General features: G+C 38.1%; 2 protein-coding genes across 10 annotated transcripts in view; both read left to right on the top strand.

The window, feature by feature from the left end:
- The first annotated feature begins 1,162 nt into the window (after window positions 1–1,162).
- LOC122971339 (actin-binding LIM protein 1-like) lies at window positions 1,163–18,744 on the top strand. Of its 5 annotated transcripts, XM_044337935.1 has the most exons (21): window positions 1,163–1,261; window positions 4,726–4,869; window positions 6,603–6,786; window positions 6,972–7,081; window positions 8,487–8,613; window positions 8,867–8,960; window positions 9,397–9,484; window positions 9,665–9,723; window positions 9,979–10,032; window positions 10,733–10,810; window positions 11,604–11,774; window positions 12,520–12,549; window positions 12,729–12,858; window positions 13,014–13,103; window positions 14,314–14,361; window positions 15,199–15,260; window positions 15,518–15,563; window positions 15,693–15,700; window positions 16,013–16,087; window positions 16,568–16,648; window positions 17,148–18,744. In XM_044337935.1, exons 1-21 carry the CDS (start codon window positions 1,249–1,251, stop codon window positions 17,259–17,261), a joined length of 1,806 nt encoding a protein of 601 aa, XP_044193870.1. In that variant the 5' UTR covers window positions 1,163–1,248; the 3' UTR covers window positions 17,262–18,744. The 5 variants fall into 5 exon arrangements, with proteins under 5 accessions (XP_044193870.1, XP_044193871.1, XP_044193874.1 ...); XM_044337936.1 differs by lacking the exon at window positions 9,979–10,032; XM_044337939.1 differs by lacking the exon at window positions 13,014–13,103.
- Window positions 18,745–20,493: 1,749 nt separating this feature from the next.
- si:ch73-103b11.2 (centromere-associated protein E) overlaps window positions 20,494–24,655 on the top strand; it is a 49,930-nt gene continuing 45,768 nt past the window's right edge. For 4 of the 5 annotated variants that reach the window (XR_006399279.1, XM_044336774.1, XM_044336775.1 and 1 more), the window contains exons 1-2: window positions 20,494–21,404; window positions 23,790–23,867. Coding sequence is in view for 4 of the 5 variants with exons in the window: in XM_044336774.1 (XP_044192709.1) it covers window positions 21,285–21,404; window positions 23,790–23,867 (198 nt within the window). In the remaining variant the exon portion in view is untranslated. The remainder of the gene's footprint in view (window positions 21,405–23,789; window positions 23,868–24,655) is intronic. The other variant, XM_044336773.1, reaches the window with a different exon arrangement.

The raw sequence follows: 24,655 nt of genomic DNA, 5'->3' as shown, positions 1-24,655 counted from the left end.
ATTGATGGGATTAATTTGATTCAAAATGTTCACAACCTGCAATGTATGTGTATAAGATGAGGAATACTGAGGTTTTTTATACTTTGTTGTGTTATGAAGCTTTTTTTTTAATGTATTTCATGTAGTTACAAGAAATATAGTACTTTCAAGCTATTAAAGCATAATATTGTGCATATGTATAGCAGAAGTTTCAATAGTCACTGAGCATTGTTCAGTGCCACAACAATTCATCTTCATGTTAAACTAAATATTGAAGGTTTTTGGTCGGACAGAATACAATATGGACAGAATTGGTGCCCTGACGTTTGTAATCCACAACTCTGCTATCACCATCCTGACAGGTTAAGCCATCAGACTTGATTTAACCCTTTGACACAGTTTCAACTGACTGCAACCTCCACACAAAGTTCAAAACCTGACACGCCTCCGTTTACAGCAGCCATCTGGAATACCGGCAGTTTTCCTCACACTTTTTGTCAATATAGTGCTTCATTACTACATTTAAATGATATCAGAGCTTATTTACGAGTGCATTGAAGAAGAAGATGCTACATACTATGCAGAATAAAAAAAAGCCAATGTGTAATCAGGGACAAAACACATATATTTAACTTGATAACTCCAAAAGAGAAAGATTAGCCACAAAATACCAGAAAATGAGGTTTCAAAGGCAGAAACATAGCAGGTGATGTAATCTCTATAATCTCATGAAACTCAAAAACACGTAGAGATTATGAACATTTTTTGCAAAGGATCAGTACAGATCTGTAACTACTGGCCTACATTTAAATGCACCATCAATAACTTGACTATGGCAGGTATGGTTTAACTTCGAGTAAATATCACCAAGTGTGAAGGAATTTAAAATGATGAAACCTGATTAGTTACTTGGATCTCTCTAAAAAACACTTCTTTTTTTCAAACAACTACATTACTACTGTTAAAATAATGAAGCATTGAATGTCCAAATTGCACTTAACTGTCTGAGGTGCACTGCAGGCAAAAAATACATATCAAATACTCTTTAGTATATGGATGAGGTCATGGTTCAGAGGCACAAGAGCACTTACACCTACTGTCCTCTTTGAGAACACACACACACACACACACACACACACACACACACGCTCCTGCCCTTTGTTTTTGGACCACCCCTTTTTTCTTGGACCAGCAGTCCAGTTAGTTCCTCTCCTCACTCTGATCCGCTGCAGTGAGCTCTCTCCCACAGACGTGCAGATACCAACTGTCATGAAAGAGAAAGGTAGACACTTTACGTTTGTGTGTGTGTGTGTGTGGTACAGAGACAGATAGAAGATAGTGTGACTGCTTGTGCATTTCGTGTTGTTCTTCACATACTTTGTGATTTGTTAGCACTTGTTGTTAAGTTTACCTTTTCTGAAAGTCAAAAGGTCTTGTAGCTTCATCAGTGGTTCCATTTTCCTCCGGGGAAATGATCATTTCTAAAAATCTTTATCAATGTGACATTTTATAAGTGTTTTAAATGTCAGTGTTGCTTATGATTTTCTCAGCTGCTCTAAGTCTTAACTGCTCTTGCAAGTAGTGTTGTAATATTCTTGTGTTATACTTGTTATTAGTAATTTGATAAGGCTTGGTTGATATTTTGCTGTGTGAACGCTCTGGTATGTGCATTCTGAAAACAAAATTGTATTATTTTTGGCTGTACTTTTTATATTTTTGATCTGTTGGAAGAGACTGATGATTCATAGAACTTTCCCAAATATAAAAACCAAATTTGGAGATAAAATCTATGGTTGCCAAATAGGGAAAAGTGCAAAGGCAGCTGTCACAGCTAATCGTAGAGCATTGTGGTTGGGTAAGACCAACATGTGATTTTAGCAATACTTCTTATTTAAGCCCTCTTTCGCCTTGATTCTTCTATTTTGCAGCAACGAGGGACACATAGATGTTCTATTGTGACTTAACTGCTGAAGTGATTCTCTCAGAGTGAAGTTATTTTCTCTTGCACAGCAGTAATAAGTGACATCACGTTGTGGAAAAAATGTTCTCACTCGTTTCACTTAACTAGCAGCTGTTAAGATGAAAGCCTCCAGCTTCTTGTCATTCTGATACTGTCTGATGGACACAAGAAACTCCAGGAGCTGCTGCACCGACAATGAATGACGGCCTGTTGAGTTGCAGTTTTATTTGGGCTTTTACACCAATCTCACATCTCACAATATCAGAGCTTTTCTTTTTTCTTCTTCTTTTTAGGTAGTGTTAGTAATTCTGACTCAAAGCTAATCATCTTTCCCCCTTTTTCAAAAAAATCTAGCAAGGTTTTGAAGCATACCTTACATTTCTACATCTCATCACTGTAAAATCTGTTAAACATCTACACACAACAAAATCTTGATACTTAATATAGATACTCCCTCACCCCCTTACACACACATAGACATGCATGTACACACAGATGCACTTTTTCATAGCTGGAGATAGTGGGTTGAGTGATTAGCTGTTGGTCTCAGGTTTCTCTCCATTTGCTGTCTTTCTAAATCTATCATTTGCTAATACTTAACACCATATCAGCTTCACATTCTGGGAGAGATCAAGAAAGACTGGAAGACATTTTGGACTTCTAACACGGGGCTGCACACATCGGTTTTACCATTCACACAAGAGCAAAAACCAAACACAAACGTACTGTATCTTGTACACATGGTACAACATTACAATGTTACAGACATTACACACACTACAGTGTAGTCTGTCCACATAAGTCACTTTATTCATTTTCAAACATTTCTAAACTGTAGCAGTGTGTGTGCGTGTCCCCATGACAAATAGCTTGCAGGCCTCTGTGTTGGCATCGCAGCTCTGTCATTAACAAATATCCAAGGCGCTCTAGGATAAAGGCCAGTTTGGCTGGGTTTTTCTTCTAACAGTTGGAGTGCCATGTGCAGGATTTTGTTAAGTATGTCGGAGGTAATGCTTAGATCTTATTGCATATGTAATGACTAAAACTAAGCCTGCATTACTTTTCTTTCTCTTGTTATGTCATCAAAGCTGTTTTTATGAACTCACCAACCAAAATACTTTTGTATTTTTATTAGATATATTGCTTATAAGACTTTATTAGACCACATTAGTTCATTAGCTGGAGGATTACTGCTCTTTTTTCATTTTATTGAGCACTTTTCCATCACTCACACTCTTCATTGCAGCAGTTGGCCTGTAGTGGAAGTTTATCATCACGTGAACACTTCATAATGTTCACACCGGCTTAACTTCTGTCTCCAAAACTGTTTAATCAGTTACAGTGAACTTTATGTTAACCTTTCGGAAGCATGGTCTCGTAATCTAGTTTGTTGCGACATGCTTGTTACCATAGTGATAAGTCTTTCCTGTTGTGGGGCAGACTTGAGGCCACATACCAATGGTAGTTGACTCAATTTTCTTAGTATTCACGAGGCTGAGTCGGGTAGTCAAAACAGGAATAAACTTCAAATTACGAAAACGTCTCCTCATCCAGCTGTGAGCATGTGGAAATCAGCCTGTTTAAGTTTGCACACAACTAATCCATGTCACGCCAGCTGAGATTATTTGAGGCACAGTATATTTCAAGTGTAGCTCTTAAAATACTCATAAGTGAAGTTGGGATTTTGCTTTTTCTGAGAGGCACGACAGGTGTTTATTCCCACAAGGTGACAGCCGATAATAACTTGTGTTTGAACAAGAGAGAGTAACATAAAAAGAAAGATTAGCGTGTGCTGGACTGTGTATGAAAAAAAGAAAAGATGAAGCTCATGTGTCTGTTTATCTATTTGTATGCTGGGTGTCCACACACTGAGAGACAGGGCGCTCTCAACGTGCCACATTCTTTCCTCTCTCTCCTCTGCTAATCACATTCAGGACTTTTCAAGTGGGCTGTGATTAGATTGTACAGGCGTCCACTGCTCCTGCCTCCCATTTAACATGAACGAGATAGAGGGAGAAGGAATGAGGCTGAGCTTTCTTCTCCAAAGACTACAGTATAACACAAGATTCGGCACCCAGGGGCCAACGTTCATGTGTAGCATTCCTTTTGATAGTGTTGTTGCTGTTGAGTTCAACTTTTTAACTCTCTGTTTGTCTTTCTGAGGTTTCCGATCACTTTGATTAAAGCATCTACAGATTACTGTAACTGTGCGTGTGTTTCTGTGCCAAAGCAAAGCGTGTCTGCTCATTACGTTCTGTTACATAAGCACTGAAAGGACGATTCTGAGTGACTACTGTATTGTAATGAACTGCTCAGGCAGAAACAGGATAAACCTACTGGGTGGATTAGAGAGAGAGAGAGAGAGAGATTTGTTTACTCTGAGAAGACTGTTTTGAGTTTTCCAACCTCATGTATTGGAAAATAAAGCATAGATGCAGCTAATGTTGGACTAACACACAGCTAGGCATGAAATGTATTGATATGAGGGAGTAAAAATAAACATTTCATGCCCTGCTTTATTGGTCTAGACTTTTAAACTCCTGTGGGATACAAACATCACAGTGAGTAAATTACTAGCAGATTACATGAGGATTTATATGACTATTACGTCATTAAAGCCAAACAAACTGAGTGGTATTGTTTTTAAATGCACAAATGACCAAATTAAAAGACCAACCTGCTAAACTGTTTGTTTCAGGCACTTCAAACTCACATTTTACAAGACATGTTGCTGTGACAAATGATTCAACATTTACCCAATTCTTTTATCTCTCCCTGTCCCGTAGTGCTACACGCTCAGGATGAATGCCACCCGTGTCCCCAAGCAGGGAAGCGGCTCATCCAGTGCTTCAGATGTGGGGAACCGTGCAAAGGAGAGGTGCTGCGAGTCCAGGCCAGCCACTTCCATATAAAGTGCTTTACCTGCAAGGGTGAGCACCATTAATATGTTGATATTAAAATGTGTGGAGTGCCCTGCAGTCACACCTCAATCAGAATAGACTTCATATATTATCAACCAAGCTCAGAGATGGATTCTCTGTGAGACATTTGAAAGCAATAAACAGAATTCCTTATTTTCAATTGAGACAAATTACTGGTTTTCTTGGATACATTCCTGATTAAATAACTTTCTTTTGCTCCAGATCACTGTTCACTGTAACATGCATTTGTCTAGTGCTATACAGCTCATTAAGAGTGGATGTCTGTGGTGAGGTTTAATGTGAAATAAAAAATTAAACTTTGATGATACAGTGATGCAAATCTGTGTTGGTTTTAAAACCTAAAGTGACTCAGTTAAATGAAAAAATGTAACATTTTAGTAAAGTTTACATGCAGAACAGTCACACAAGTAACGCTTGACCCTTTAGGATGCACTAAAACATCTAGTTGTTCAGCTGGTTATATTTTAATTGAGCAGATTTTGCTTGTTAATCATTAGTGCCATCAAATTCAATTTATTACAAAATATCCTACATCCACAATGGGCTGTTGTTAAAACCTCCTGGTTTGTCAGACTGTCATCCACCGCAGTTACTCTGCTTCATGGAGAACATATTTCCCCAGCAGGCTATTGTCCTCACTAATCGACACTGACAAGCTTCTCATGATGTTGCCCTTTCATGGCTTTGCGACCATGTTTACAGCGCAGGGAAAACAAAGGCACTTTCAGAGCAGAGAAGCTTGCAGTATTTTAACAATGGGAAAACCTGGGGAATCGAATGAGACTGTTTGCTTCACCGAATCAGATTTGGCCACAAAGTGTTTCACTTTGAAGTCAATAAATTAGTATTAAAATAAGCCGCCAAAGGGAACATTAGTAAGGAATTAGTGACTACTCTTTTTGTTTCAGTGATCCAAGAAATTTTAACCAAAGTAAACTTAACCTTATGATGCAGAAAGGAGGGGAGTAACTATTGTCTTAAGGATAACAATAGTAACAATAATAAGTCAAGGAAAAACCACATCATTTGTTGGTCATTTCTACAAAACAATTCATCTCTATACTTAGAGAAATATAAAAACATGTTTGTGTGTTTCACTCAGACTTAAAAATAGTATTCTTTCAAATAATGATGTGCATCCTGAGTGACTCAAGAGAGGAAATAGACCAGTATAAATCTGTCTTTGGCATTTGGGTACATTCTGTTGTGGCATAACAGTGACAGGTTCAGAGGGGTCGGAAATGGGTTTGGCGGTATCAAATGGCAAGCTGAAAGAAAACACTGCCTCCTTGTCAGTAACTTGTCACTAGGCTGATCACAACACACACACACACAAATATGCTGACAGACATGTATACAAAAAATGCACACAAATACAGAAACCCTGGTAGCAAAGAAAGGTCAGACAGCTCAAATAGCATTTATTTCAGCATGTTGAAATGATTGATTACGCAGATGTGGTCGCTGTTCATTTATCATTTTGACAACAGCCTATAAAAAGGAGACAACAAACTGTAAACTCGCACCTATTGTGAACTGCTATAATGTGAGGAAGTGCAATTAATACCTTGTTCACCAAAAAGAAGTTAGTGTGTAATAGGAGTGTGTAAGAGAAGTCAACATGGTCTAGTACATCATCACATGTTCTGTTCTGTTCTGTTGTTGTTCAACCTTGTCATCTTTTTCTCTTTCTCCCTGCATGAACACATGTCTGTGTGCAGTCTGTGGCTGTGACTTAGCTCAGTCAGGCTTTTTCATGAAGAATGGCGACTACCTCTGTCCGCTGGACTTCCAGAGGCTTCACGGCACGCTCTGCAACAACTGTGGGGAATTCGTGGAGGGAGAAGTGGTCACAGTCTTGGGGAAGACCTACCACCCGGCCTGCTTTGTGTGCACCATTTGCAAGTAATTGTAAAAACATGCAAAAACAGACATAATACACATACCCATACATGCAAGTGTGCTTTCATTTTAAGTCAAGTTTAATTTGGAAGATTTTGGGGAGTTTTAGTTATGAAAACATTTCCTGAAGGCAGGGTTATGACCTTTACATCTATGAAAATTATTTTCTCTCTTCTTCTGTTTCTCAGACAACCCTTTCCTCCAGGGGATTGTGTCACCTTCAATGGAAAAAACTGCCTCTGTCAGCGCTGTATTAGACCCTTGTCTCCAACTCCTAACGATATCAGCTGTTCTAATAGTAAGTCCTGGGAGCAGGCAGACCTGAGATGAGTGGCAGATTGCAAAAGGGGAGTTTTGTGTACTGACGTCTGCCAAAAGTGGTGTTAAATTCACCAAAGAGAGAAAACTGCAAAGAATTTTCAGATACTAAAGCTGCAGATTTTTGCTGTTGATTCTCAGTGGGATCAGAAGCATCAGCAACCCATTCACATTAAAAGAAGTAATTTTGATGTAGTGTTCTTATCAAAAACATTGATTAATGAGATCAAAGACTTTGATTCCATCCAGAGAGAATCAGTGGATTATGCACTCAACCCTGGCCAGCTGTGGTTTCTATGCCAGCTGCCTATATATTTAGTTTTATCCGGTGCTGAGGAGTCAGTTAAGGTTGGCAGCACATCTGTCACCCTTTCTGTGAAAGCACCTAGATCATGTGGAGATGGAACCTTCACCCTTTTCTGTAGATAACATGCTATAACCCACAAACAAGAGAGTAAGGTGGCCTCCAGTGGATGTTCTTCCTGTAGAAATAATGTGTTTTACACATCTGATTATACTTGTATGCATGTAAATCTCCTTCCTTATGTTTTGAGGAGACGTTTTCACACTCTGAATGTCTACATGATGTCACCTTTGTTTGTCCCTAATTGCATTCTAACCTTCTTCTGACACACTGGATTTTTTCCTCTGAACACTGTGAATTGACATTACCTTACAAATCCGGTCATCCTCCTGGGACCCTGCCAGGTCAATGACTCAATACTGACTAAGAGATTCAGTAGCACTCAACTCTCCACTTCAACTTGACCTTATTCACCTCACAACTATACATGCAACGGAGTTCAATAGATGATCCAGACTCACAAAGTCTCTGGATTAAGAGGATCTCTGTGAAGGACTGTATAGGGAGAAGAAACAGCACAGCTCCTCAAATACTCTTGTTCTGTAATGTCAGATGGACTTTCACTTGTAATACTCATATATATGTATAAACAATACATGAAGAAGAACAAATAAGGTAGTTTAACCTATGTGCAACTAGATAGGTACAATTGAGTGTTTTTTTTCCCAGGTGTGTCCCTACTTTCCCCTCATTTGATACAATGGTTTGCAAGAACAGTGAATGCATCCAATCAAATCTGTGCAACTTCTGTGCAGCTTAATGCATTCTTTTTATGCATGAGTGAAATGAATCACATTTGTTTTGCATTCACATTGGATGCATGTTACTGTATCTATTGTAGTCTCAGATCTGTTGTAAGCCTGACTCTTTAATAAGCACAATTTAAAAATAATTTTTAAAAAGCTAAACAAGCTAACAAAGCTAAAAAAGCTAACAAATGTACAATGTTTATGCTTATTTATTATGTATGTGTTTGTGTGTGTGTGTGTGTGTGTGTGTGTGTGTGTGTGTGTGTTGCCAGGCTGCAGTGGTTGCGGTAGAGAGATCAAGAATGGCCAGGCTCTGTTAGCCCTGGGTAGCCAGTGGCATCTTGGCTGCTTCAAGTGCAAAGCCTGCAGAAGAATGCTGAGTGGCGAATACATCAGCAAGTAAATACAAATATATCTAACATACTTGTTTCTCATTCATGATCCTCTCTCTACCTTCCCTTAATTTTAAACCAGTGAAAGATATCAGGAACACGTGTCTGCTTTTTCAAGGATTCAGTGATGACAAAACACGTATTATTTTCAGTATATTCTTAATGAGAAAAGTTTGAATTATTATCAGTCGCAACTTATACATATCAGATGTGAATATGTGTCTCTTCATGTTTTTAAAATTTTTTTTTTTACCTTTCAGGGATGGTGTTCCGTACTGTGAGAGGGACTACCAGATTCAGTTTGGGGTACAATGTGAAGCATGTCAGAAGTTCATAACAGGGAAAGTCCTGGAGGTGAGGAATGTTTCTCTCAGTGAGGAGCCTTATTGTGTATATATTCAGGAATATATATGTCTGTATCAAAAGTTCTCTATAAATTGATCATTTGAGACAGAACAAGCGTAGGAGGAATCATGCTGATACTGTACAGTCCATGTTGCCACAGCAACTGAAGAGTCATTTCCTACATTCATTTAAATTTATAGTGAATGTGCAGATAAATTCAATCAAAGTCACTGAGGCCATTTATGAACTATGCATATGCATCCTGTTGCTCTGTGTTGCCTTGAGTATTATATGTACATTATTGTATATATTGTATTTATATACATTATTGCTCTTGGTACAGTAATAAGACCTAACTTGACAAACTGTAATATGCACCTTTTATTCAATTCATGTATTTATGCAGTCTATCTGAAGCTTTTGCCTTTCTCAATATCTGCTATAGGCAGGGGACAAACATTATCACCCCAGCTGTGCAAGATGCAGCCGATGTGATAAAATGTTCACAGAAGGAGAAGAAATGTATCTGCAAGGTTAGTTTGAGAGTGTCACTCTGTGAGTATGCATCCACTCATAGTCAGGTTATAGATTTGGGGTTGGATGAATGCATAAATTCAACGTTTAGTTTGTGTAAAAATACTGAAATGTTCAGTGATTACTTTTTGACTTTTTGCCATAACAGCTGCAGTAACTAACTGTCTCTGCTTTTAAAGGTTCAACAGTGTGGCACCCGGACTGCAGAGACAGCAGCAGAACTGAGGACAGTTACAGGGTAAGACTTTGTTTCTAAGTGTGAAATTCTTTTAAATATGTGTAAGAGGCAACTTTCTTGCACATTCAAAATCACAGATTTGTATCACGGCAATGTCAAAATGGTACAATCTAATTCATATAACTTTTTGAAATAAGATAAATATTCAGCTGTTAAGAAAATGCGATTGTGATTTTTGTGTAAATTGCCGTCCTACATGTTAAAGACTTTTATCTGAGTAATGTCATTTCTTTACACACTCTCCCTTCTTCCCAGGTTGGCAGACCCAAAACACCCCTTGATTTCTTTTTCCCCCCACATGAACTGAAGGTTAATATTCTGAGCAGGCCTGCAGTTTGATGCTTTTCTAGATTGAGTAGGCTGTAATCTCATGGTTTGAGATTAACTGCACTCGCTTGTTTCACATGCAACACGAACACTTTGCTCACCAGGCTGGCCAATTAGATATTGCGTGCCAATTCTAGGAGGCAAAAAGAGGACACAATCACGTTTTGATACAGTGTATTGAGTACAGTTCCTTCTTAGGACATTTAGTTTTTGCATCAAAGCATGGTTAAGAGGAGCTTTTAATCTGCCGAGCACCTGTACAGTATATATTATGTGTAATTATTATTACATTTTAGTCATAGCACAGTGCTGCATGCTTGGCTGTTTCATCTACTGGTATCTGCACAGTTTAATATACATGGTGTATTGTTTCTCTATTAAATATTGCTACAACTTAATGTTAGTTCTGTACATAAAAGAGTTTGAATGATACCATATCATTGTTAGGTGCAAATAAATTAAAAAAGTAAATAAAAAAAGGTGGAAAATTGTTTTATTGTTGCATAAACTGTATAGTGTCAGGCCTGTATACTGTATACTGCTGCAAACTGGTCCAGATGTGTGGACCAAGGTGTATGAACAGTAAAGAGAGCTGACCGTCTACCAACACCTGAGGAAGTAGAAACTGCTGTTTCTCAGTGAAAACATCAAACTAACGCAGCTGTTCTTTTTCCCCCATCAGCCTATTAGATCCTCATCTGAGAGCTCCTCTTCCAGACCGGGCTCGTGCACTCCAGGAAGCCCCGGTCGCACTATATGTGTAAGTTGTAGTGACAACATCTGCTCAGCATCTTCCCTGGTGCACGATTCACCGTGGGTTGATTTACATTTCATTTACCCATTATTCATACAGGGGAATCACGTCGACAAAGTGTCTCTCTATTTTGACAGTAATTGAATAAACACATTTAGGAGAATTGCTAATGTGAAAATAAAAAAACATTTAAAGAATCTTACATTTCTCTGTAAACACATTTTTCAACTTTACCTTGACTGATCGGAACTAGTTTTATTTTGCCTGAGAGAACAACGTTATTTCAATTGTGGTTGACTGATGCCATTTAAAATGTATCCATTCAATCATTAATGTACTGAAAATCAACCACACATTGAATAGAAATTTAGATTTATTTGCTCTATCAATTTGAATGCGTTGGCAATTCAGATTGTATTTGAATTGGTATTTTTTTTTAAAACCCAGTGCTGTCAGTGTCCTTTTGTATCCTCTGCCCAGTCTTTTAGGATCTATGTTGGTTTATCCTGTTGGTTTATAGTACGGAATATACTTTACTCCCATCAAAACACCTCAAAATATGAGCCAAAACCAAAAAAAAACTATTGAAACAGTGAATGATGTCATAGATAATCATTTTACAGACTAATGCTGTCTTTTCACTTCACGTGCCAAAGTCAGACCAATGTGGTGTTGTGGGATTAAAGTTTCATTCCTCCCTGAAGTGATGTAATAAGTAACTTTTGACCTTTCACTTGACTTAACTGTGCTGCTCCCTCTGTGTTTCCATCCTCCCCTCTCCTCCCTGTGCTGGTCTCAGGCAAAAGTAGATAATGAGATCATTGATTACCGAGACTTAGCGGCAATTCCCAGAGTCAAGGCTATATATGATATAGAGCATCCTGATATGATATCCTATAAGACTGAGAGAGACAACTCCTCTGCTTTGGACAACAAAGGCAACAGACAGGAGAGGCAGAGCTCTGCAGAGGTAACGTCATTTAGTGCTCCGCCTTATATCCAGTGACATGTTTGTGTGTCATTTTTTTGGTGTTTTTTTTTTTTTCCTCTTTGTTTGACTTATGAGTCAAACCAAGTGAAATGTTGTTTTGTTGCTTTGATATTTAATTGTGTTTGGCCACAAATACAAAGACATCCATATGAAAAACTGTACATATGTGTCTTTCAGTATGTTTTGAGCAATAGAGTTACAACTTTGAATTTCTATAATAAGAAAATACTTTGAATGTATAAGTCAAAATCATGGCAGATTTATAGAATACACTTATATTGTACATTTTTAAGAATTTGGCTGATGCTCACATAAAACAAATTTAGTAAAAAATACTTAATTAGTTGAACCTAACTAAGTATAATTAGCCAAAAGTGCCATTACAATTAAATCCCATTGCTCCTTTCCTTTCATATGTCTGTCCTCATGTGAAAACCTCATAACTCTGGGTTTGATTTTTTCATGTTTCAAATGAAGGATTGCAGAGTTAAGAATAGTCTATTATACGTCTTCCTCTTATATAAAACCTCTTAAAAATCCCTCTGAATAAACTGAGAGATGCATAGTGGTTGGGATAAGGTCGTTTATCTTCAGATTTGATGAGTTTAGAGTTACAAGGTTTTCACCTGAAGTGACAATATGTTGCGTTTCTTTCAAATGAACACGAATGTATGATTCAGTTAATATATTGCTTGTTTTTTTATTGGGTTTTTTTTTATTTTAGTCACCAGGAAATGCATCTGAAACCACCGAGGTAAGTATTTTTTTAAGTTAACTGTTCATAGTGTTAGAACAGGCTGATAGAAATACTGTGACATCAGGTCACTTATGTATCAAACCCCCGTTAAACTCACATTTATGTACAAGCACATTTTTATCTGTTTTGTGTTTTACATTCATACTACACCCTTTCTGTCTTTTTTGGTTTTCAAGGAGAGTTTTGAAATGAGAAAGTGCATACCAACATCCACAAGCCACGGATCTTTCGGAGTTCATGCATCGTACAATCGTCACAGCTACACTCCAACTCTGTCCAGATCACCACAACATTTCCACCGGCCGGGTAAGAAGAGTAAAATCCTCTCTATCTTCTTATCACCTTTGTAATGACACTGATCCCCCTCTGCTCACCTTTTCTTTGTTTCACCTCCACTTCTTTTACAACTCTTTCCCTGCACTCCTCCCATTTGACCTCTTCTTTCCTGGAATAACGAGCAGGGTTGGTGCTTTCTCCTCCTTTATTCTCTGGCAACAATGACCCCTGCCCCACTTCCCCTTTATGCCACCACTTTCTCCCTCACACCAAAGGTAAGCTCCCACTCCTCTGCCACCCTTTTAAGCACCTCTTCTCCCCTTCTGGCATTTTCTCACTGTCTATTATCTTTAATATTTCCCATTCAACACCTATATTTAATGGAAACAGCACTTTATGCAAGGGTTGTAGAAGAATTTCTAGTTCCTCTAAATTACTAGCAACAAAAAGGTCAAAGGTTAAAGCTCTTTCGGAGTGTTTAACACAAGCAGAGGAGGATGGCACAGGCAGATACAATTTTTGAAAAAAAAGTAATACATTTTCTATTTTATTGGAAACATTGAGCCATCTAGTGGTCAAAGTTTAGTGAGACTGTTCATAGCTTTACTATAGAAAACACACAGCAGTTCACTATTTACCATATGTACTGTGCCACCAAACATCTTTCCTTTCTTTTTTTTTCTTCCCTGTTATGCATATTCTGCTTCACCATACTTTTTTCCCCTCACTGCGCCCACAGCTCACTACATTAAATTCTTTCACAGAAAAAAGAAAAGCTTTCCATGAACCTCAGAGTCTGTGGTAACTCTATATCGATGTAGGTATTTATAACTTGATGGATTACATAAATGCCTGCTCTTTACTCACACATCCCTGTAAGCTGTGTCTATTTATAGCAGGAATGAAGGTTCTGTGATTTTCTAAAGCCTGTTTTATCATGTGTATGGAAGAGATATGACAAGCTTTGACCAGAAATAGCTGTCATGTGTTTTTAGTGGGAGTTGAAGATCACTCACAACACACTTAGAACCTGCAGGGACTTTATTTCTGTGTCAGAGTCTCTATTAGCCAACCGATTTAAAACCTTAAATTCTTAAAATGACCTCACTGATAAAAGTCAGCTCATTTCCAGGATGCGACAATTATATGAAATTAAATTAAACTTACTATATTTAAGAAAAGATTACCACACTTTTTGTAAATATAAAGAGTAACTTAACACTAAATCCACTTTTTTGAGTGAGTAAATTATGTTTACGGACACTTTATTATACTATCAATTTATTCTGGTCCCGATCTATAGTCTGCATTGACATTGCATTATTTGTCTTTTTTCAGAGAAATTTGAGTAATTATGTCCTCCAACTAAAATGAAATCTGTGATGTTGCCTTGTCCACCAAGTCTAAGGCATTTTTCAATGTAATGTGCAGCTACTGTGTAATATTTCAAATATCTGCTGACCCTGCATTCTTTTGTATCTGCAGAACAGGGCTTCAACATGTACAGAAGGCCTCCAATTTACAAACAGCAAGGTACATTATGACGTTTTCATCTTTCAATTAACCTTTTAAAACGTTCCTATGAAAAGTGCTTGGAGAAGTAAAATATTATTTTTTAAAGCTATTGATTGTTATCTCAGATGAGTTTTTTTAAAGAATGTGAAATGTATTCTTCTACAGTCTTAAGTTACAACGTTGATTTATTCTCATTGTCTGAACTCTAATTACACATTTTTTGTAACACTTCATTTTGGATAAAGTCAGTAAAACATAATTATAAATATACAGCACTCAGTTTAAGTTAAAGGCAAAATTATCAGCAAAAAAGAACTTTTATGTTGTGCTTCAATTATAGCCAATTGTACACTATTGATGCTATCACTGGTATATCTTTGTGTTTTTGTTGTCAGATGACTCCTGTCAGATAGCTTTGGTTGGTTGGACCAAAAAACACAAGGGCAGCCAAGGACTATTTGAGTCCCTGAGCAGGATTTGACCCTACAATGCCCCACTATATAACTATATACACCATATGGTCACACAGCAATGTAGTGTAGTATAGTCAGTACACTGTACAAGGCATTTACTATAAGCTACAGGTAAACATGCAGTACACTAACCTATTTAACCCAATATATTGCCGTTAAGTAAAAATTTAAAAGTAAAAAAATGCTTTATTGAAAATGTGAATATAAAAATAGAGCAGTACTGAGAAGTCAGTTTTACACAACAATTAGTAAAAGGATAAAAAAAGCACATGTCAAGGTATATTTTACTCACTAAGTCTGATCTAATTTGGGCAAAGAGCCAAATCAGACTGTAAATCTTCTCATGATGAGCTAATCTATCTGCTGTTTCACTTTCACACAGATGATCCAAATTCCTCTCAAACATCCTCTTTGCCTGGATACGGTCGAAGCGGCCTCAATCCGGTAAGAACAACATGACTGATACCTTATTCTCCGATTAGAATGATTGTATAAAGCTACTGCCTTGATTCAGTGGGCATATATCTATTAACCATCTATTTTAAAAATCTATTTAAGTAGATCTATAATAAACAGAGGTAACATTTCCCCTGAGAAGTCACTAAGGCTAGACTATAGTGCTGACTCTAGACTTTGGGGTACTGAATCCAGGAAAACTGAGAAAAAAAAATCTAAGTTTCATATGTTTGCTTCCCATTAAGCCACGGTCAGCTGATTTCTCCATGTACAACGGTGACAGATTCAGAGGTAAGTATGCAGACACCCCTTCCTGCTCTTTCATAGATGCTATTAATCATCACAATGTTTACGCAGTTGATAATAGTTGAAAAACTAATTGTGTGTTGCTCGTCTTTTCCCTTTTCCCTTGCCTTTCAGATGTTAAGGTATGTGAGAGGAACTGGCTGGGGTTTTATGTGATCTAAATCCCTGGTCATGCCTTATTTTACTGTTTACTGCATTTCTGAAGCACTGTGAGCTCACTGTGTGCATCAGCATGTTTTAAGAAGAATACAATTAACTTATATCACTTCCTTAATTTATGTGTGACATAACTGACTCTGACTGACTTATGTATGTCTAACTGAATCTTATTAATATACTTTGCTTGCAGTAATTTAGCCATCTGGCTTTTAGCTTCTAAGTGATTCATCTTGCTGGGACATTTTCCCATTGCATGTGTTTGCTTCATTCTGTAGCTCTTCCATGACGGTCAACATCCATTAATACGACTGGAAAGAGGAGTGTCTATGCCTAATTTGTTGGAACCAAAAGCAAGTATTATTTGTATATTCATGTTTAATTCTCTGCAGAGCTGCATGTGTGCTAGAGGAGAGTTTACCATGCAAATACTTAGCATGTTCTGTACATTTAATCACTTTTAAAGGCTGCACATAAGATTAACAAAAGTATACTCCAGTGCTGAATTCTGGTTCCTGAGATTTAAAGGACAACTTCATCATCAAATTTCATTTATAAGAGTATAATGTACTTGTAAATACACTGAGTCTTTTGACAAAAGCTAATAGAAGCAGGACCTTGACAATCTTTTCCTTATTCTTATATACATTAACTGTGCAGCTCTTACACAATACTGCAGATGCATATTTGCATGGTACTTGATGTTCTAACTTCATCTGTCATCTCAGTAGCTTATAACGTGTTGTATATGTGCAACAGATCATGCGTAGGTTGTATAGTGTCTGTAATTATCAGCTTGTAAAGCATTCTCAACCAGCCTTTGTTGTGTCAAGGTCTACCCGTATGAAATGCTCACAGTTGCCAACAGAGGACGAGTGAAGCTTCCCAAGGAGGTTGACAGAACAAGACTGGAGGTACAGTAAAAGCATTCTTACAATGTGACACAATTCTCTCTCTTTTTTCTTTTTTACATGAAAACTGACCTCTTTTCTTTTTTTCTTTTTTTTTTGTCTGTACTTGAACACTGGCAATGGGAAGAAAATTTGCTATTAGTTGAATAAAACATAACAGCTTCATTGTGTATGTACTGAAGCTTGCCTTTTTAAAAATAAATGCTAGACCTTGTGTAAAATACTATGCATAACATAGTAACCAATAACTTAGAGCAGGATGTTGATTAATTCCTTGACAGTGCTGCTGAAAGGTTTTCCATAAAAACAAGATGACATTTCAGTCAAATCTACAGTACGAGTTTTATTATAGAATAGAAAATGCCATCCACATGCAAGCTTTTAAACTTGAATTCTTATCTAATGGGCTACAAACCATCTACACCATAATCTATCATTGAGCTTTTGTGCAGCCTTTCCACAGTAACTTTGTTCTTCTGTTTTCTCCTGCTCTCCTTTGCAGCGTCACCTCTCCCCGGATTCATTCTTTGAGATCTTTGGCGTGGATATACAAGAATTTGACAGACTTCCACTTTGGAAACGTAATGACATGAAGAAGAAGGCGAATCTCTTCTGAATGCTGCCTCATGCATGTTTTTATTCATTGTTAATATGCAGTATGTGTCAAGTTTTGATGACCCCTTATATTTATTTCTTTGTATTTGACACAAAAATTAGAAATCGTTTGCCTAAGAACAAGACAAACTAGATCTTTACAGGGACACGGTACTATGTTTCCCTATTAGTCTTGGTAGGCCATTGTTATGAATGATGAATGCATTTATAATACCTCAATGCAGACATGAACACAAGTACTCAGCTTAGTCTAGCTATAGTCTTGGCTTCGGTAATAGGTAGCCATTATTATTTGTCTTTCCTATGTCAGCCCTGTCTCCCCAGGAATTATGTTCATATTGGACGATTCAGCTGAATTCAATTTATTTGCCCATTCATCATAAATCCAACATGTAGTGTGGCATTTATTTACCATGACAAAAAGTGAAAAATATGGAGAAAGGGTAAAAAGTAATGTTTCTTCTTTGAGACTTTGCATCCTGTTTCAGACCAACCGTTTATGTTGACTTTTGTGACATTTATTAGTGAAGACAGTCTTTCCTTAACCTTCCCTAACCTTCCCTAACCTGAACAATGTGATCTTTGTACTGCTGGTATGTTTTCACTCTACTGATGGGGGCGCCAGATCAGCAAAATGCTCATACACTGTATTGTTCAAGAATGATTGTGCAAAACCTTAGATTATGTTCAGTGACAAAGTTTTCAAGGACAACCAACATTGTAATTATTCCTAAAATATCTGCAATTGGCAACTACAAGATGATGGACAATGTATGGTCAAGGTTAAGCACCCAAAACACTTGCAGCTTAAAGCTAAATCACAAGAATTTATCATGATCTACTTTTATGCATGAACAAATGTTAAAACAGACTGAGGAATCATAAAATAAAAGATTGCCATAAGCCTCACTAAAGCATTAGTGTATGTTTCTGCTTGCCTTCAGGTTGAGTATTTAGGTTATTGTTGGTGTTTAAGTGTCTGTGACACTCATATCTAAAATGGTTAGACTGCCCCACATAAAATCCTATGTAGAACATTAATATTACCTTTTTTGAACATTTATTCCCATGATGCTTGATGTATAGTGAAGTGATTGGGTACATGAAATTAGCATAACCTGTCATCGAAGCAGTCATCCCTGATAACTGAACTGTATGCATTTCACCCATGTTGTCATTGTCACTATATGATATTATATTTTTCTGAATTAGTCGATACTTACTTTGGTTGCATCCTGGTTACACAAACAACATGTTTAAGCACAAAACTGAGACATCTTTGAGAATGTGGATTTTTATGTCAAAATTATCACTGACAGATGCTTCACTGGAATATAAAGGAATAATTAAGATGATTTCACATTTATTTCTGTTTTATGTATCACCCTGACTCAGCTTTGGTAAATATACTCTATGTTATACTGACATCGCTGTCCCAGCCCAATACCTTAAGCGCCCTAAATAAAATCTTGCACTTCTTACAAGTTGAGTAAATTAGTGACTTTTTATTGATAGGATGAATGAGGTTGTGTGTGTACATAGTGGTATTTGTTTTGAGCACATATCTCTCTGCATAATTTCAAGATTTTGGCCTGTTTCCCATGAGAATCTTACAGGGTGGAACATCAATTGAAAAAATTTCATTTTTCACTTCAAAAAACCTGCTCATGATGACAGACATTCTTGATCTGGTTATCTGTACTCTGCAGAGATACCGTCATGGTTATTACTCTCTCTGGATGCATTTCTAACAAATTTCAATCACAATCAGGAATGAATACACTGTTAGAAATGCAATCTTGAATATGAAGTGGCTGAAATTCTAATTACCCGACTTTCCTGTCGTCCTGTCAAAAGCAGGAGATAGTATGCCTAGTTTTAGATGAACAGCTTCAAGGAAGAACACAAGAAAAAGACAATAAGTGTTTCCACACTCCCCTGTCAGTTCTATTTTTATAATATCATAATGCTACCCACTGTAATGAAATAAATATGGTAGTTAGATTTTCTTATGTGAGTCTAGGTGTTCAGTTTTGGTAAGACTGATGAGTAAAACGCAAAATTACATTTTATAAAATCAGCTGATCATCTGTTTGGCTCTGACATATTTGTACAATTTGCATTTTTAATAAATCTCTTAACTTGGACCCACCCACTGAAAATTTAAGACCAACAGATGGTGCTCTCGAGTCTGGAATCAATTCATTCATGCACTGAATTGCTCTGCATATTTAAAATTAACACCTGTCAAACTTTATGAAAGTTTATATTTGAGCAGTATATCTGAGGCATCTTTATATTACTTAAATCTTTTAAAGTGCCACTGAGTGGTAGTAGTAGTAGTAGTAGTAGTGTAAAAACAGCCTCTATCACAGTTCCTTTGTTTTTTTTAACTTATATAGGTTCTTATAACAAGACAAGTAGGATAATTTAAGCAAATTAGACCATCATAAAATGTATTATGTTCATGTTTTGCTTATTCTTCTCAACTATTGTTTTCATGTATATTACAGCTATTACTTTTGAGATATGAGATGAAATTGATAGACTGCTCTTTTAGTAGTTACCACATTACTACTCTCATTTGTTTGACATTTTACTATAATAATAGAACATAGGGAAAGTCTCTGTCTACTTTTTGGAGCATTTTATGGCCTTTGCATACACACACTCCATGAGAGGTCAAATAATGAAGGTGTTAGAGTCATCTTAATAGAAGCCCTAGTTTGGCTGTCTCATTTCCATCGGGAGTCATGTGTTTTGTCTGTTTTAACAGGGGTTGAAAAAACTTTTTTTTAATGCTGAAAAGAAATGTGCTGAATTGCCAAGAATAACAAAGGTTTTACAGACAGTTACCTTTCTTCCTTTGGTTCCTTGTCCTGTTGTTGTGGACTTTGATGATTAGCACACCAGAAAGAAAAACAAGTATCAGCCAAAGAAACAACTTCTACTAATAAATAGAGTAAGCTGAATAAATGTAGCCCACTGTCTGTCTTTTCATTTCGGAATGAAAAATATTAGCTCAGGCTAACATTGATATAATATCACAATTTAACATGGAAGTTGGCATTTGTTATCATGGGCTCTTTAAAGGCCACCCAGCTTGAGCCAAAGTATGGGAGATTTTCGAGGCTTTCTATTGGACGGCTCAAGACACAGCCTCCACTGTGGGCGTGTCGCTGCTTGTGATTGGTCAACACCGCTGTCGCTCACCGCCCCACTCTCTCCTGAGCACCTCCAGACTGGATGTCCGGCCCAAGCGAGGATTTTCACGAAAACATCAACCGCAGACTGCGCTTCAGTGCCAGCTGGAAGGGTGCTACGACGGACGGACGGACGGGACCCGACGCTATGGACCCGACGGCGTGACAGCTGAGTCGATGGCGTTGCTAAAGTTGGATAATGTTTGGCCTTGAACCGTGATATTATTAATATGATATGCATTTAACGGCAATGAATGCGGTATCACTTGTTAGATAGGAAGACGAGAGAGAGACAGAGGAGAGAAAGAGAGAGAGAGAGGGGCCAAAGTGGACTCCCTCCCTCGGTTGCGCCGTTCCGCCCGATGGAGGCTGACGGGACCTTTGCAGTGAGCTCGAGGCCCGGAATGTCACCTGTGAAACGTCGACACCTGGCTAAACAACGTAATTAAGGAAAACACTTCGCTTTCGACGACTTATTTGACAACTTCTTAGTGAGCCTGAATTCAAAAGCAAAAAGTTCGCAGGTCAACGTTAGCTGCGCGAGGCAACCCCTCGAGCAAGATGAGTATTATAGATATGACTTAAAGTGAGGTTATTCACCGCCTCAGGTAAGCTAGCACAGGTGGACAACACGCCGCAACCTGTTTATTGGACATCGGGTTTGTTCTAGAAAGTTGACATATTTCGCCACCAGCAAGTTGACTCCCAACCCCTTTTGGGCTCCGAGAATCGAGCGGTTTTGTCTCTCCAACAAGGACTTTCTCTTTTTCTTTTCTTTATTTTGGAGGGGGGGACATTTCATCAAGTGTTCTCAATCAACCATGTCATTCAAAGACAACCCCTGTCGGAAATTTCAAGCCAACATTTTCAACAAAAGTAAATGTCAGAACTGCTTTAAGCCCCGGGAATCACATTTGCTCAACGACGAAGACTTAAATCAGGTAAAAATTCAAACAATTACTTTTTAAAATATTTGAATAATTGTATTTCATATATGTGATGTTGTCTGTATAAGCCATATTCATGGGAAGGGAAATGCTCTTTTCTATCTTTCCTTTTGATGTGCACATTTCAAACGGTTTGTCGTGTGTCAATAGACCGTGAAGTGCAAAGGTTGGGTTAATTGGACATAATTAGTTTCTAGCCCAAGGGCGCATATTGACCTTAATTCATGCAGATATAGGCCTCCACCCAGCCCCATGCCTTCCAGCACAGTAGCCCACTCTCAACCACTTCTGTTGAATCATTTGGGTTGGAGTTATTTATGTGACACGTTTTAAAAGTTCCATAAGTGACCTCCCTTTTGACATTTTTCCTTATTCTCCTTTCGTTGGCACACTGTTGTCTTCCAAATACCCAAACGAACCTACACAAGTTCACTCCCAAAGGCACTAATGATGGGATACTGGGAGGCTGTCCAAATCACATTGTTGTGTTCCATATAATCATCACAAATGGAGATATTCCAATAATACTTCCTGTTGGACTGTGTTGTTTATATTGGCAGGTTGTGGATCATTACTGAACTTAGTTGGCCTACTGTGACCGTTTTTTATGGTAAGCTGTCTAACAGTGCAGGTTAAAAGTCACCTGTATCCGGGTCGACAGTTTATATGAATGTCACTTCTGTTACTGGAAGTCATGGTGCTTGAGGACTTGGCTAACAGTCTACACATTTTCCTGTGATATCCTCCGTCATGACCAATTAGACTTCTCTGTTGGGATGGAAAATGGTCTTGTGGGTTTTTTTTTTTTTTTTTTTTTTTTTATATCTTTCCCAGTGGAATTTCTGACCCACTGGCTTTCAACCGTATCCTTTCATGACTGCACTTAGTAAAACGCTATCATTTGTTGTTGGAGTTTAAAACCAGGCCGGTCATGGTGTTCATTGTTGCAGTCTTACTACAAAAACATGCTGAATCTCATTCCCTGCATATTTTCAACCGGCGCTTTTGTCATTCCTTGTGTTTTCTCCCCACTTACTCACCACTAAAAGGCCCAAACCATCAGTGCAGTATTGCATTGTCATTTATGACGCAAGGGAATACAGTAAGAGGTTGGGGGATGTTGCCAGACGAACACACACAAATGACTCTGTTTAACCACGGAACCATTGAAGGGTAAAAATGACCTAGATTCATCTGTCTATTTCTCTCTCTCTCTCAGGAGGACTTGCCATTTGGGCTGCTGTCAGGTCATGTGAGGAGAGATGGGACGTTTTTCTTAACCATGCTCGGTCTCAGTGTTTCTCCTTGGGTTTTAAACAAATTTTCCACAGGCATGGATGCAGCTAGTGTCCCAGTATCAGTCTCGATTCCCTCTCAGCCCTTACTGCCCTTTCCTCTCAGGATTACAACATGTCTTTCAAAAGATGGATTACGTTTCTTTCTTGCAAGTCTGCACAACCTCTTGACTGTCCGAGATTATGTTTGAGACTTACGGTTGAAAATTCCTGTTATGTCATTTTGTTTACTGAGTCACTCAGCTGAGAAATGTGCTGTACCTCCTGTAATCAAAGTGGAAGAGGATTTTATGGTGGATTATATACTTGGCTTTACATGGGATGAAGTTATGACTGTAATCAAAATTACTTGATAGAGGGACGTGGAGGTGACAGGCGGCTGTAAAAGTCAACACTTTTCAACTTGATTTATAGACTACTGTTCCTTGGAATTGGGAGTGCAATTGAATTACGCAAGGTAGTTAATTTGATTTGAATCTTAACATATTTATTTACACGTAGCCCTCAGTGGTTGTGCGGGGCTTTTTTGGCTCAAAATAATTGCTGACTACTAGTGTGGCTAGAGTTCAAGTACGTACCAGAACTATTTAAGAAAGACTGCCAGGCCAACTTGCATTTCTCTGTTTGAATTGCAAATTTGTAGCCACGAAAGCTCCCAGGCTCTTTACTGCTTCTCTCTCCTGTTTCTCATCCACTGTTTTTCTTGCTAACTTCTGCTTCTTGCTTGCCCCTCCACCCCCCTCAGCCCACCAGTCCACCCACTTAGAGGATCAGAGGGAAAATCATGTGTGTTAGCCTTTCCCTTTTTTTTTTTTTTTTTTCCAGGACAGCATGGTGCTCTGGATCACAGCCAGCCAGAGAATGTAGCCTGCAGTCAACTCAAGGCAGCTAGTGAATTTAACTAATACACACCTCCCTGGAGTTAAACTAAAATGTATCCATCCGATTTTGGGTCACAATTTGTAGACTAAGCCAGGAACTAGCCTGCAGTTATAAGTGCATAATTGAACTGTTAATCGACATGTTAATGTCCCTGTTTTAATATTTGCTTTCAACACTGTAATTGTGTTTTTCTATTCACCAGGCAAAACCTATATACGGAGGATGGTTGCTTCTTGCACCTGAGGGAACAAATTTTGACAATCCCTTACACAGATCCCGGGTAAGTGGTTTCATAAGTGTGTACCCTTGCTGGACTTGAAATTAATCATATTCAGAACAGAGCTTGAGAGTTTTGTCTCTTCACCTCTTTTTGACTTTTGACCATAGTATTTTTTCAAAAGTCTGTCTTTGTCTGTAGCTTCAGTTAAAGAGTTGAAGAAGTGCAGTTCCATGGATTTTGTGTAAACCTGCGTAGAGAACAAGATGGATAAGTTTAATATATCAGAGCAGCTCAGATAGGTGTCAGATAAGTTGATGAAGACGGTGAGCTTGCATAGCCTTTCCTTTAATTTTGTCATGCATTCTCATTTGAAATTTGACAAACAGGAGGTCTGATTATTGTGGCTCCTGTAGTCGTTTCATGGATTCAGCAGTTTCCTGTGGGAGTCTTGGCCCTCTATCAGAAGAAGCCTGGTTCTCAGGCAATAATAAGCCCTAATATTGACTTTGTTTCATGAATCCTGCTCCCTTAGCATCATGTAATTGGAGCCTTGCTCTGTTGCACCGCTTTATCAGCTCCTAGATTATACGGTAGAGGTGCATCCCAAAGAGGAGTAAGGAGAATGTGGGGGAGGAGAAGGAAAAGTCCGAGTTCTCACAGCCACACTGATGGCTTCCATATGGGTTTTGGGGAAAAGCACCTCTGGATCCTTCAACTCAGCTATTGTCAACACACTGCTGCTGCTTTGACATCATCATTGATATGCTGGTTTACTGATCACTGATATACAACAAACAAATAACTGACTTGTTGGATGTGTCATGTTTTCGGACCACTTTGGTCAAGCA

This window comes from Thunnus albacares, chromosome 20 (genome assembly GCF_914725855.1).
Source record: "Thunnus albacares chromosome 20, fThuAlb1.1, whole genome shotgun sequence".
In the NCBI taxonomy this organism is placed as follows: Eukaryota; Metazoa; Chordata; class Actinopteri; order Scombriformes; family Scombridae; genus Thunnus; species Thunnus albacares.
Note: the sequence above shows the minus strand (reverse complement) of the source record. Positions and strands in the feature narration are given on the sequence as shown.

Excerpts from the sequence above, each read along its gene's own strand:
- LOC122971339 (XM_044337935.1), top strand. Across the intron at positions 13,104-14,313 it reads CTTTCTCCCTCACACCAAAG|AACAGGGCTTCAACATGTAC; the intron begins GTAAGCTCCCAC and ends TTGTATCTGCAG. Across the intron at positions 16,088-16,567 it reads CTAATTTGTTGGAACCAAAA|GTCTACCCGTATGAAATGCT; the intron begins GCAAGTATTATT and ends TGTTGTGTCAAG.